This window comes from Lissotriton helveticus, chromosome 5_1 (genome assembly GCF_964261635.1).
Source record: "Lissotriton helveticus chromosome 5_1, aLisHel1.1, whole genome shotgun sequence".
In the NCBI taxonomy this organism is placed as follows: domain Eukaryota; kingdom Metazoa; phylum Chordata; class Amphibia; order Caudata; family Salamandridae; genus Lissotriton; species Lissotriton helveticus.
In genome coordinates this window covers 1,700,602,472-1,700,617,062 of record NC_136065.1, presented here as the reverse complement: position 1 = coordinate 1,700,617,062, position 14,591 = coordinate 1,700,602,472, and the positions used below count along the sequence as shown (strand labels likewise).

The window sequence follows — 14,591 nt, the reverse complement described above, 5'->3', positions numbered from 1 at the left end:
TCTTTGTGCATCTAGAGCGGACGCAGGTCTCTATAAAAGTGTCAGTATGCCCCTCCTCCACTCCCTCCGGAAATCCCAGGAGGCGCAGATTGTTTCTTCGCGCCCTGTTTTCGGCGTCCTCCGCCCTGCTAAGCAGCTCGGCACTCTGTGTCTGGAGACGGGCCACCTGGGACCTGAGGGTACCCACGTCGTCCTCTACAGTGGAGATTTGGGATTCCGTCTCCGTGATGCGTGCCGTGGCCTTTAATAGGTCCTAGCAAATAAGGGCCACATCCACCCGCACCTCCCCTATCTTGCTCTCCACAGAGGCTTGTGATGTACTTATCGCCTGCAGGACGGTAGGGAGGTCCCCCCCCCGATGACTCCAGACGCAGCCGGGGCCTCCCACCCGGGTCCCGGTCCGATGTAGTGATTTGGTCCATTTTTGTTTGGGTTGGAGGAATGGGGGTTTGGGTGGTGCGGGTTCTGCCCATGCCCTTGGATAAGACGACCAAGCACGCCTAGAGGGGGGGAAAACAGGCCAGCACCGCCAAGACCCCCGCCACCCAATGTAGTGGCAGATCCTCACCCCCACTCACCGACGCCAAAGAATGGAAGCCGCCCTCCACCAGGACTCAGTCCGCAGAAGGCAGCGCACCCGTCCCTCCACCTCACCTCCAAGTCACGTCGGTGGTCAGAACTCGGGAGGGCCACAGGCATCCCCAGCCCACATGGGCCAGCCCCAGCGAGGAACACGTCAGTGTCCGTAGGACCTTTGGCTCGGGAGGCAGGTCAAGCAGCAGAGTAATGTGTGGTGCGGTGTGCAGGTCATCTTTTTCCCTCCAACCCTTTCATCTGGGTTGGGTGAGCGCCAAGATACTCCTTGGAGTGATAGGAGCGCTATAGAAGTGTCCTTTACATTACATTACATTACATTACATTACAGAGGGTGATGGCCACCACATCCAAGATGTCCAGGGTGGCAACCAAGGAGGCAGGGACTTCTAGCAGAGCGAGTGCACGTCCTCCCCTGGGTCCGCGGAGTAAGAGTGTCAGGGGAGCAGGCCAGTCGCGGAGGGCGAGCGATGGGCCTCAGGCAGTCACCACCACCCAGGGAGGAAGGAAGTGTCCGTCTCCCCGAGGAGGGCGGAGATCCCCGGAGGAACGCAACAGTCAGTACCAGTGGTGATCCTCTGGCCAACAGCAGTGACCCACAAGACCCAGGAGCCTCCCCGGCAGCCCCCAGCAACAGCGACAAGGTCCCCGGGTATCCAGGAGGGGGGGTACGCGAGTGCCACCTGATATGGTAGCCGATGCGCTCCTTCGCACCGGGCCGCGGCACTACATCCAGCAGACCAGCCAGGAGGTCAAAGTGGGGCACCTTAGTAGCGTTCCCAGGGCTAGCCGGCTGCACGTCAGGTAACTGAGGAGGGGGCACCTGGTGTCATCCAACCCCTCACCAGGCCGGTAGACCCCTCGCCGCCCCGGGAGTCAGCAGCCGCAGAAGGGGGGTGGGGGTCCAGCGCCTGCCGTGGAGAAAGGGGGGGCCAAAGGCCCGGAGCAGGAAGACTCACCCCACAGGGCTTCCTAATAGTTCAGGGGGAGGGGCCGCGACCCTCCGGGGCCGGTGGCCGCAGCGACTCAGGGCCGGCACCCAGCGCCAAACAGTCCCACCTCTGCATCCGAGGGCCGGGGAGATCTGCACACAGGGGGGGGAGGGCCCCGACTTCACATGCCCCCGGCAGCAGTGTTTAAAACCGGCGGTCCCCACTCACCGGGTCGCCGCCGTACAACTCCAGGCCTCGCCCTCAGGCCACCGAACAGCGCCAAACCTCCAGCGATGTCGGCAGTGTGAATGGCTGCGTCCGCCGCTCACCCTCCTCAGCGCTCGTCGACGCGGGGAGGGAGCTCCACACCACAGCATCGGCCTACAGAGGCTGCTGCCACGGGGGGGAGACACAGGCAGCGAAGCAGCCGAGCGCCGGACCGTCAGGGCAGGGACATCAGGCCCGGAGACAGAACGGCAGGGAGGTTGCCATCTTGGAAGTCTGATGGCCCCAGGAGGAAAGGTGCCCAACGGGGCAAGAGAAGCACCGGATAGCCCCCGAATGGAACCAGGGCAGAGCCGGCGGGCCGGGAAGTCGCAGCAGGTAGGGGAAAGGAGCCGATGTCAGCTGCAAGCTGGCAAATGCGAGGCGGATGACGGAGGGGGTCCGAAGCACTCTTAGAGTGCGACCGCCATCTTGATGCCTCAAGCCACGCCCCCGTGTCAGGATGTTTTACTGGCATAAAAGCCAAAGGTTGTATAAATGTCACCATAACCCAAAGAGTTTACAGTTTAGAACCTTTTTAAACATGTTATGCAGTATGTATTTTTTATACTATGTTTCTTCTTTTTTACATACTGGCACACACCTGGCAGGCACAAATGCAATTGGTAATAACAAAATTCGTCCTATTCTGTGATCCCACACGTCTTCTGATAAAACATTATACATTATTATATTAAACATTATACCTAGGGCTCCTGGTTTTATGTTTTTTTTTAATATATACATATTTATTTAATGTTTTGCGTAAAAATGTAGTTGTAAAACTATATTTCAGATTTATTTAAATGACAGACTTGCACTCATACTTTTTTTTATTTTTTTCAGTCCTCATATAACCTCCATACCATTGTATAAGCATCCTCTCGATGACAGCAACCCAAATGCTTATAACTTAGAGGGTCTGATCTCAGCTGATGTTCCATGGGGGTAAACCCATAATGCACATCGTAGACTGACCGAGAGGTGTGATCATTGGACTGCTCTTTGGTTGGTTCAGACCACCCTCCACCTTCCTCCTAATCTAGTAATCTCCAAAAGGAACCATGCTCTCTTCTGTTTCTAAACAAATTAACCTTATGATTAATTCTTCAAAATATCTAACTGAGTTCCACCATTCCCTCCAGGATGGGGGTCTGCCTGATGCCACCTTTTACAGATTTCTCTCCTTGCCAGGAGAATCAAATAAAACACCAGTTTACTCTGTTCAGCAGTACTTTCCCCCTCCCCCTCCCCTCTGAGGGCTGTAATATACCAACAAATATTAGTACAAGGCTTACCTCTATTTCTTTACCAAGTATCTGAGTCAAGGTCCTACCCACATTCTTCCAATAATACTCCAACACTGAGCAGGTTAAAAACGTATGGATGTCGTCAGCCTCTTGGGCATGGCATCTTATACAGCTCGATTCTCCTCCCCTTATTTTAGATATCTTGAACGGAGACCAATATATCCCATTATTGGTAAAGAGGTGGTTCTTTCTTAGTGCAGCGGATTTAAATAAACTATATAGTTTTTCCAAAGATACTTGCCATAACATTTGGAGCTCTTCGTCTGACCTTTCCTCCCAGACCTTTTTGAGGGGGGGGGGGCAGTTTTCTATTTTTCTTATTTCGGTTTATTGTTTTTCCAACCAAACAAAACATTAGCCACCTTTTCATTAAAATCACATATAGTATGCTAGCACCAATCCTGTATAGTAGTCATTATAAGCACGTCCATGTTACATAGCGCAGAATAACATTCTCCAAATTCTTTTCATCAAAGGGTAGGGGAATATACCACTTGTATAAGCGTCATTAAATGTTCCTAATCGATGAATTGCACAACAATAAATGGAGCAGTTACTATCAGTGTTTCTTATATTAAGTTCCAGTATCACTAGCAAGATGTGAGCATCCCATAGACTACACCACTATTCTCCACATTATTTTGCACTCCACTTTTCCTTCTCACTCAGGGAGGGCACCCCCAACTCAGTGTGTGCATCTCTGCATCGTCAGTGCATGGTAGTCTCCATGCCTTCTGTCCCTTCTTCCCGTGTGTGTTCTGGTAGATAGCAGGTCAGTGGGACCCAAATGTACCTAGGTCGTGAAGCACTAGGTAGCAGGTCAGCGTATGCAGTAAGGCGCTCCTGGCATTTCACTAGATCAGTAATCCAGTCCTTAAATTTGGGTAGCCGCCCCCTGCCCCATCTGCAAGCTATTGGCCTCTTAGCAAGGAGCAGAGCAAGTGCCCCATACTTGCAGTGCACTGCCTGCACCGACTGGACATATCCAAGCACGGCCATCAATGGGGTGGGTTCCGAGCGCGTGTTTGTCATTAATGTCAACTCTTCAAACATCTGTGCCCAATATTCTCCCACTCCTGGGCAGGCCCAGGCTAGATGTAGAAAATCCGCCCCTGGTGCTTTGCACTGGTCACATCTATCTGAGTCCCGCAAGTGATATCTATGTAACCTAGCAGGTGTATAATATAGCCTATGTAGAAATGTATAATGTATGATACGGAGTCTACTACTGGACGATACTCTCTCAGTTTGTAGGCAAAAATACTCCCACTGGTTATCTGTCATGTCAACACCCAGTTCCTCCCCCCATCGTGCGCGAGCTGGGGCAGCCAGCAGCTCCCTCCCTGTGTGGACTGTCCTATATAACTGGGAGACAAGACGCCTAGCCGTCGTACTCTTGAGTAACAAATGTAGTGGGGTTAGCTCCCGCGGTTCCTCAGGGAAGTTCGGGGTGAGAGATTTGATACCCTGCCTAAGTCTGATATACAAAAAGGCGTCAAGAGGGGATTGTCCCGGTCCCTGAAATATCTGTTCTATCGAGCGGAACTGCCCTTCGCAATATAGGTCCCCCCATGTGTGAATATTGGTGCGCTTCCTTAAATCGTGGAAAAGCGTCTCCTGGAGAAGGGGCATACTCAGGTGGTATGTAAGTGGCAGCAGTGAGGAATATAGTAGGCGTGATTGTAGTATGCGCCCCATACGACGCCACGCCATTACCGTGCTTGTAACAGTGGTCGGCCTTTATTCCCTAGGGCTAGGCGGCTCATGAATCACTCCATCCAAGAGAAGGGGGTGTCCAAGCCAATGCTCCGCCGCAACTTGCGGCATATACCTCGGCTGTTTAACCCAGAACCATGCATAATGTGCCTGTGCGCTGATGTAGTATAATTCGAAGTTTGGAATTCCGAACCCTCCCTGGGCATATGATCTGGTGAGTATGTCCCAGTGTAACCTCGGCTGTTTCCCTCCCCAGACTAGGTGTGTCATTTCCGACCAGAGCGTCTTGAAAAAAAAATTACCAGGGTAATAGGGAATATTTAAAAATAGATAAAGTAGTTGTGGCAAGACCACCATTTTAATCAATGAGGCTCGGCCCACCATGGACAAGGGCAACGCAATCCAACGGGTCACAGAGTCTGCTATTCGGGTCATTGGTGTGCCATAATTCAAACGCATAGGTTCCTCTCTGTCCCTGGTCAGCTGTATTCCAAAGTAGCGCAGTTCGTCCTTGCACCACTCCAGGGGGTAGTCCAGCGGGAACCGAACTGTAGACACCGGCAGTGGAAAAATACAAGATCTCCCCCAATTTATTTGGATTCCCGACAGTTTCCCAAATATAATAAACTCCCGCAGGATTGGATTCAGATTGTCTTGCGGATGATTCTGGATGTAGAGCGTAATATCATCCGCATAGAGGGACGCGAGCACCTGCTGCATGTTACACCGCAGGGCCTTGTCATTGTGGCGTTGCCGTAGTCTTGCCGCAAGTGGTTCGACTGCTATCGCAAAAAGCAGGGGGGAGAGAGGACACCCCTGTCGAGTACCCCGAGTGATAGGAAACACCTGAGATGTTCTTCCATTAACTGACACTTTGGCCACTGGCATCTGATATAACAATCGAATCCATGAAAGGAAGAGAGGGGGGAACCCCATTTTCAGCAGCACTCCAAATATGAAATCCCATTCAATGTAGTCAAAAGCCTTAGTGGCATCTAAAAAAATAGCGGCCATAGGCAGGTCGGGTGACACATTATTAAGAATCGTAAAAAACGTCCTTAGGTTGTGGGACATAGCTCTTCCAGGCACAAAGCCCGACTGATCGGGAAGGATCAGGTTTTCCATGAGCAGGCTCAGTCGGGTGGCGACCAGCTTAGCTAAGATCTTGGCGTCCCAATTTAGGAGGGAGAGGGGCCTTTAGAAATCACAGTGCTGGGGCAGTTTCCCTGGCTTTAATAATGAGATAATCAATGCTTCTCGCATAGATGGAGGGAGGAGACCAACTTCTAGAGACTCCTCATGCACCTCTCTTAGAATGAAGTCAATATATGTTTTGTAAAATTATATCGGGATTACATCCGTTCCCGTGGCTTTCCCTGATTGCATCCCCATTATGGCCTCTCTGACCTCATCCAGCTCAAAGGGGGCACTTAAAAAAGTTCACTGAACATCACTGAGCCATCCCAGGGCCACATCCCGATATATTCCTCTAAATCTAATTCGCCCACCCTTTGGTGTAAAATCAATAATGCACACACGTTGGGGTGGTTTATGATTCTTTATTCCCGGAGCGCCGGGAGATTACGACTGGCTGCAGCGGTCGGCGCCAACACAATCTGGCCGCCTTCCGCTTCCTGTGCTCTCCCCTTCCTGTTCCTACTGCGGAACACTAGAACGTTACCACATATCTCCCCCCTTTAAACAACAACAAACTGTATACAAAAGTCTTACTTCCAGTCCACTTCATAATCCTTGAATCTCTCTGGTACCTTTACTCTTCTTCCTGCTCGGGTCTCTACTCTCTCATTGTCTCTCTCTTTTCCTGTCGCCTTGCTCTCCGTCTTCTCTTTCGCTCCTTCTTCTCTGTCCTTCACAACTACATTACTTCCCTCCTTGCTTCTGCTTCCTTCCTCCGTAGTCTCTCTCACTCCCCTTTCACCACTTGCCGTCGGGTTCTCCGCACCACAGATCTTTTCTCCTTGCCTTTCTCGATCTTCACTTCCTCCATCCTCGAATACTTGCTCCGCTCCTTCCTCTACGTCCTCTTCCCACTTCAGTATTTTGCTGCACTTCGCCATTCTGTCCATGGACCAAACCTTTCCGTCGCTCAGGAGGGCCGACCGGGCAAAGGGTTCCACTACCTTGAGGGGTGGTGAAAACTTGCTTTCTCCCTTCTTCTTCATGATTGCTTGCTTCACTCTAACCCAATCACCCTTGGCTAGTTCAGCATCTCTGGTGTTGCGTCTCTTGTTGTATTGTGCAGTGTAGATTGCTTGTGCTCTCTCCAGATTCTTTCTGACTACAGCTGGCGACCACTTGCTCTGTACTACCAATTTCCTCCACGCTGTGTTGTCCTTCGTGAACGCTTCTCTGCCTCGTAAAACCTTGAAGGGGCTGTAGCCTGTGCTCCCAGGTGTGATTCTGTAGGCCCAGATCATCTTCTCCAACTCCTTCTCCCAGTCCAGTCCATCCTCAATGGCTGCTTGTATGGTGCCCATTATCACACGGTTGAAACGCTCTACTTGGCCGTTGCCTGCTGGGTGATAAATAGGCGTGTGCTTCACTTCGATGCCGTTTCTGTCGGTAAAAGCAGTCCACTTGGCCGACGTGAATTGGGGGCCGTTGTCGCAAGTGATGACCTTTGGAATGCCCTCTCTGACAAACGTGGCGCGTAAGAAGCGAATCACTGCTTCGGTGTCTGCATGTTCTACAATTTCCAACTCCGGCCATTTAGAGTATTTGTCAATGACCACTACTGCGTACTTCTGAGTCCCTTCTTTGTCTAGGACCGGACCCATTATGTCCACAGATATCATTTCCCACGGGCCATCCGGGATAGGGAACTTTCCTAAAGGCGGTCGTAGCATACTCTGAGTCTTATCAGCCTTCGCACATGACTCGCACGTGCGCACATGCCGTTCCACCTGTGCATCTATGGCCGGCCACCAGTACGCCGTCCGGGCCAAAGCTTTCGTTTTCGTGATCCCTTGGTGCCCCTCATGGAGTAAGGACATCAGGCGGTCCAGGATGTTCTGTGGTGGGACCACTTTGTCGCCTCGGAGTAGGAAAACCGGGTTCTCTGCCAATGACAGTTCATCTCTGACCTCCCAGTACCTCTTCAATTCTTCCTTCAGGTGTCTCTTCTCTGGCCATCCATGTACCACATACCCTTTAACGGCCTCCAGATCAGTGTCTTCTTCGTAGGCCTTTTCCCAGTCCTGGGCACTTATGACGCCTTCTGCGTCCTGGATGGTGGCCACTACGTATCCTTCCCAGTCCTGCTTCCTTTCACTCCCTGCTTCATCCATGGCCGCTGCCCTACTCAGGAAGTCCGCTACTTTGTTCTGTGGACCTGGTATATGTTCCACTTCGTAGACGAAATCCAATAACCTGAGGGTCATCTTGGCGATTCGGGGCGTTGCGTGATCATGACCGCTTGATGTGAGGACCCGGACTAACGGCTTGTGGTCCGTCTTCACTAGGAATTTGGCTCCCCACAAATATTGTCTAAATTTCTCCATCGCCCAAACTACGGCCAGCATTTCCTTCTCCACCACGCTGAACTTCTCTTCGTTGGGGGCCAACGAGCGGGAAGCGAAACAGATAGTCGACAGCTCCCCAGACTTCTCCTTCTGCATTAGTACTGCCCCTAGGCCTCGGTCACTGGCGTCTGTGGTTAGAATGGATTCAGCATGCGGATCGAATCCCTTGAGGGGAATGGCCTTGCTCATCTCCTGTTTGAGGATTTCGAACTCCATCTGTTCCTCCTTTCCCCACTGGAATCTGTTCTTTTCTTTGAGCAGTTGACGAACGAAGTGCGTTTTCGTTGCAAAATGAGGAATAAACTTGCTGTAATACTCGGCCATTCCGAGGAATGACCGAACGTCTTCTTTTCTTTCCGGAGTGGGTGCCTCCAGGATGGCCTTCATGTTCGTCTTCTTGGGAGTGATGCCTTGTCCACTCACCTCATGGCCAAGGTATGTGACGGACTGGACTCCCAACTTGCATTTGGACCATTCCGCGGTCAGTCCGTTGTCTTGCAGTCTCTGTAGTACTTTGTGGAGCTTCGCATTGTGGTCATGCTTGGATTTCCCCATTATTAGGATGTCGTCCTGAAAGAAAAGGACATCCTTCAAGTCTTTCAACAGTTTGTGCATGATCTTTTGGAAAACTGCAGCGGCCGAGGCCAGGCCGAAGGGCATCCGCACAAATTCATAGCACCCAAATGGAGTGATAAATGACGTAAGGTGACTGCATGATGGGTGAAGCTTCACTTGGTGATAGGCCGAAGATAGGTCGACCGTGGAGAACCATTTGACGTCTTTTGTCATCGTCAACATCTCATTAATGCGTGGCAAGGGGAACTTGTCTATGATGATGTTTTTGTTTAACTCTCTGAGGTCCACACAGAGACGTACCTTGCCGTTGGGTTTTTGGGCTACGACTAGGGGCGAAAGCCACTCTGCGCTCTCAATGGCTTTGATAACGCCTTCCCTTTCCAGTCTGTCCAGTTCACTTTGTACAGCCTCCCTGCTTCGGAACGGGATATTTCTCACTTTGTGCACCACAGGCACGGCACCTTCCTTCAACTTTATGAGGTGTGTGTATTTCCCTAGTTCCCCGATCTGGCCGTTGAATACTTTGGGATACGCCGACTGCCACAACGCCATATCTTCTTTTACCTCCATGTCCATGAGCAAGATCTTTTCAATGCCTCCCGGGTTGAGCTGGATCCCTAACGCCCCTTGGTCTTTCCAACTCAGCACCGATGGGCCTTTCTCCGCGACATACAGCTTGCAATTTGCATGCCTGCCTCTGAATTCAAACATGAGAGGACAGTATCCCAACATGGGAATCTTTTGCCCCGTGTACGTGACTGGCCTCACATCCATGGGCTGAAGAGTTTCTTTGATTCGTGACGCAAATTTGTCCTCCCAAACTCGCCTTTGAATGATGGAAATGGGCGCTCCACTGTCTGCTATCATTTCTAGTGGTATGCCTCCAATGTGCATGTCGAGTCGGGGTCTGTCGGAGTCCGAACCATCCAATTCTAGTATTTGGACATCGATGTACAGGAACTCCTCTTCTTCCACCGTGTCGTCCTGGTCGCTAGCTTCCTCCTTCTGTTCCTGGTCTACTAATCGTACCGTGGCATTCTTGGGTTTCCTGCGACACACCTTTTCGTAGTGTCCGAAAATATTGCAGTAAGAGCATTTGGCTCTAAAAGCTGGGCATGCCTTGTCGTTGCCTATATGGGCATAGCTACCACACCTGTAACATTGGGGTTTCCCTCCTTTGTTGGATCTGCTTTCCGTCTGATGTTTGGTGGAGTTGTCATACCTTCCGCCTCCTTGGATTCTCCGCGTCTCGTTCTGTCTCGAACGTTCACTCCTGTTTGGCGCCATTATCTTGCACACAGCCTGCAACTCTTGGGCCTCCTTCTTCGCCGCCTGAGCGCACCTTTTTGATAACTCTGCTTTCTTGACCATTGCCCATATTTCTTTGAGTGGGGCATCGCCATTCACCCACAACTTCTCTTGAATGTGGGAGCTTGAAGTGTGCATAATGATTTGGTCCCTGATGAATTCATCCTGCAGCCCGCCAAATTTGCACGTGAGAGCCAATTTCCTTAACGCCACCACGTATTCGTCCACCGTTTCGCCGCCTTTTTGCTTCCTTTGGAAAAAGTTGAATCTGTCTATGGCGACACATACCACCGGTCTGTAATGTGCATCTAAGTCTGCGATGGCGTGATCGAATACCTCGGCATCACCGGCATCTCTCTCACTCTTGACTATGGTGTCATACACCCTGAGCCCTTCTGGGCCTAAATTGTGGAGCAAGATTTTTTTCTTTCTTTTGCTGGAGAACGGGGTGTCGCCTTCCTCTTCTAGCGCCTCCAGATAGTTAAGAAAGTACCTTTTCCAGTCGTCCCACTTTCTCTCTGGTTCGCCGCATTTCGTCAAGAATGGTACAAGTTGAGTGAGGGACGTGCCCTGGGCTGCCATCGCTGGCGCGCTTCTTCTGTTTCCTGCCGCAGTACCTATCCGCCTGGTTGGACTCCCTGGAGCGTCCTGTTCCCCCTCGTCGTCTTCTCTGTGCTCCTCGTCACTCCCTTCCCCTTGTTCTCTCCTCGTGGGGTGTGGGGTGGTCAGCGAGCCGCCACCTGTACCTGGTTGCGAGGATCCTGATGCTTCCGCCCGTTCCTGCTTGTCTGCCAGGGTGCCTGGTCACTCTGCAGGGACCCCAATGGTCTGCTGGTCTGGTTTCTGGGTGTCCCTATGGAGTGGGCGGTCTCCAGCTGCTTTGCAGCACCCTTGGTGCACTTAGGTCCGGTTATTAAGGAGCAGGGGCTCTCTCAGCTGTCCTGGACGTGGTTGGAGTGCTGCGGTGGCCTCAGGGGTTTGTCTACCTCCTGCGCGCCATTTCTGTTCCTCTGCCACGCTCCGGTAGAATTTTCTGCACTCACGCGGGATGCGTGAGCTCGTGGTGCCGTCGCGTGTGTTCTGGGACTACATCCCGTAACTCGTCGCCATTGTAAAATCAATAATGCACACACGTTGGGGTGGTTTATGATTCTTTATTCCCGGAGCGCCGGGAGATTACGACTGGCTGCAGCGGTCGGCGCCAACACAATCTGGCCGCCTTCCGCTTCCTGTGCTCTCCCCTTCCTGTTCCTACTGCGGAACACTAGAACGTTACCACATTTGGCTTGTGTATAAGCATTGATAGTGCTGTGTAAGGCATTTAGTATATTTGCTGTGTCCCAATATGTTGCCCCCTCCAGATCCTCTATCTCCAGGATAAAATTAGCATATCTAGGGTTCCTGACCATGTGCCCCAGCATTTTACCCGGCCGCTCCCATTTCTCCGTAGCTTCGCGCCACCCAGTGTTTGCCCCGGAACCTCGTTTCTCTCTGGGCTGCGTCCATGTATTCTGTGAGTGTCTCTCTGAACTTCACTTGGGTAGCATTGGTCGGTGCCGTTGCCAAATCAGCATTCAGCAATTTAAGTTCTGTCTCCAACCTGCGTATCTGGTTGGTGATGTCCTGCCTCAGTGCTAGATGCTAGCTAGTGCAAGCTGCTCCTGTCTATCTGCATGGGGGGCAAGTAGGCTGTCCACGGGGTGTCAGTTCAACACTGGGGGCCCCTCTCGCACCACCTCTCCTGATATTAATTTTGCCCCGCGGCCTTCTAAAGGGGGGAGAGCTCACCCAGGTCTCCCGCCTCACTGCACTGCCGCTCCCACTGCAAAACGGCGCTCAGAGGCTTACTGTATGTGCCGGAGTTGGAAGGCGGCAGTCAGCTGCTTCCAGGCGTGAAGTAGGACAGTAGATCACCTCAGGCCCATGTAAGTCCCTCTCATCCAATCCCTGCAATGGAGGGCGGTAGCGGCCCATGAGACGTACTCGCTGCGGCGCCTCTCCTCAGTACACCGCGCTCCCGCCCAGTGCCGCGAGCGGGGTATGCAGCCTGTCCGCTCGCGGCTACAACGCCGCTCGCGTACGGGCGAGAGCGAGGGGAAGAGAGGCGGCAGGCAGCGCACCCGCACGCGATGAGCCCTTTCACAGCGCCAAGGGCCGCCACCACCTACCGACTGCACCGGGTCTTAGTCGCTCCTCACTCGGGAGGCTCTCCACCATTCGCCGCTAGCCTCTGTCGATGTCAGCAGCAACGGCACCTCGTAGAAGCACCCCAATGACCAGTGAAGTTGGCCGCAGCCCCTGCCAATTGTTCCAATTGTTCGTGAGGGGGGCGGAGTAGGGCCGCTACGCCTCCCTCAGCCTCCGATGTTTCCCTTTCGGTCTAGGCGCCTCGAGGTCAGCCTCGGTCTAAAGTGATCACAGCAGCCGTTCCCGGCTCATGTACAGTTCCGTTTCACCTCCCGGGCTCGGAGACGACAGGGCAGAGCAGGCAAATACAGTGTCCAACGCTCCTGATATTTCGTAGGCAGCTGCAGTCAGGTCAGTTCTTGCAATTGGTGTACTCCAGTACCTTAGATGGCATCATATGCCAGGATAATTGTAGGACATTTACACCGGGCGACAGGAGCCTCACATCAGTGATGCCATTTTGCACATGACGTCCTGGCGGTTCTCTTCCATTGCAGTCTCCCGGAAATTGCCAGTTATGACGTGCACACCATGTAGATATTTGATAGTATTTAAATCTGAATAAACTGTTTTTGGTTAGATGGCTCCAAGCCTCGAGTCCCACAAGAGACAGCTGTTTCCTTTAACTATGTCGCCCCACCTCTTCACCCCTGCCTCTTTTAAAGGTTGGCACGTCAAGCATTCCGGGGTACCTGGGGAATCCCACACAGGTTTGCACTCGCTGTAATAGGGAATGCCTAAAATACTACGACAGTGAAACCATAATTTGGCGCAGTAAGTAAAACCATCAGGCGAACTTTTAAAAAATATTTGGGGGCGCCAAATTTATATATGAAACCCTCAGCTGAACTCTTGTGCATTGCCTTGAACATGTGGCCCATCAAGTGATCATCCGGCCTATTTAGGAGCATTTTGTTGTTTTGCAGTTGGTATGCCCAACAATAAATCTGTAGGTCTGGTAGACTCAAACCTCCGTGTGCCAGTTTTCGTCTAAGCTTTTTCCAGGAGAGTCTGATCGCCTTCCCAGCCCAAACAAAAGAAGAGATCTTACCCTAAATTTTATTTAAATACATTTTGTCAAAAGTCAAGGCGATATTATTAAAAAGAGAAGTGAACTTTGGCAGAACGCACATCTTAATCAGATTTAACCTGTCGTGGAGAAGTGTGGTTCAATGGTTAGAGCGGCAGACCCTGATGCAGAGGTCTAGCCCGGGACCAGGGTTCAATTCTCGGCGGGTCTTGGGCTCAAAAATTCCACGGACCTGATAATTCTCACCTCGGTGCCTATTCCAATCATGGAGTCCCACTCTGCAACTCTGGGCAATAGCTTGCTTAATCTCCACAACGGCCCCCACAACGCTAAGGATGCCTGGCCTCCACCTTGGGGGTGCCCAGGAGTGGACACCTCACAGGGAAAGCCAGGATGGGTTCCTCAGCGGTATTTGTACAAGCGCCTTGAGACCCTTGCGGGTGAGTAGTGCGCTATACAAGTATCAATTTACATAGTGTGTAAGCGGTAGATTCTGCCATCTTTTTTAGCAGTGTATCAACTTCATTAGATACTCGGGCTATATTCCTTTTAGGGGGATCAGACAGCTCTTGAGTAATGGTAATTCCCAGATACCGTATCTCCTTTGACACCCTGAAACCCTGCACTTCACAGTTCCATGTCATAATCTCCGTTTTACTGTTATTAATCTCATAGCTTGACAGTATGTCAAAGACCTGTACTTCCCTTAATAAACTTGGTAGGGCTTGGTTAGCATTAGATGTAAAAAGGATTAAATCGTCCGCAAATAGGGCAAGTTTCCTAGAAAAACCATTCATGCAAAAGGGCCGTATTTCATTGTGTAGCCTTAAACTTTGTTCAAACGGCTCAAGAGTGTAGGAGACAGCGGGCAGCCCTGTCTGGTACCCCGCCCTATTGATATTGGAACTGAAAGGCTCCCGTTTACTAATATTTGGGGGCATGGTTCACTATATATTTTCCCCAACAGGTCTCTAAAGGTGCAATCAAACCCAAAAGCCTCTAATACACTTGACAAACAGCACCAATTAACACGATCAAAGGCTTTTGCAGCATCCAGTGTTATTATTGTTAATGGAGCACTAGTCACTGTTGCCAGATCTATTGCACCGATCTGAGAGATGACCAGATGCTT

The 14,591-nt window shown here is 51.5% G+C and overlaps 1 protein-coding gene across 6 annotated transcripts in view; it reads right to left on the bottom strand.

Annotated features, from left to right (window-relative positions):
* The window catches only part of RNF212B (ring finger protein 212B), a 1,495,999-nt gene that overhangs the window by 1,463,104 nt on the left and 18,304 nt on the right, over positions 1 to 14,591 (bottom strand). For 2 of the 6 annotated variants that reach the window (XM_078641358.1, XM_078641362.1), the window contains exon 1: positions 12,091 to 12,255. The exons of 3 other annotated variants lie outside the window; for them this stretch is intronic. Coding sequence is in view for 1 of the 3 variants with exons in the window: in XM_078641357.1 (XP_078497483.1) it covers positions 12,411 to 12,459 (49 nt within the window). In the remaining 2 variants the exon portion in view is untranslated. Of the gene's footprint in view, positions 1 to 12,090; positions 12,256 to 12,410; positions 12,877 to 14,591 lie in introns of those variants that run through there. One more of the 6 variants, XM_078641357.1, reaches the window with a different exon arrangement.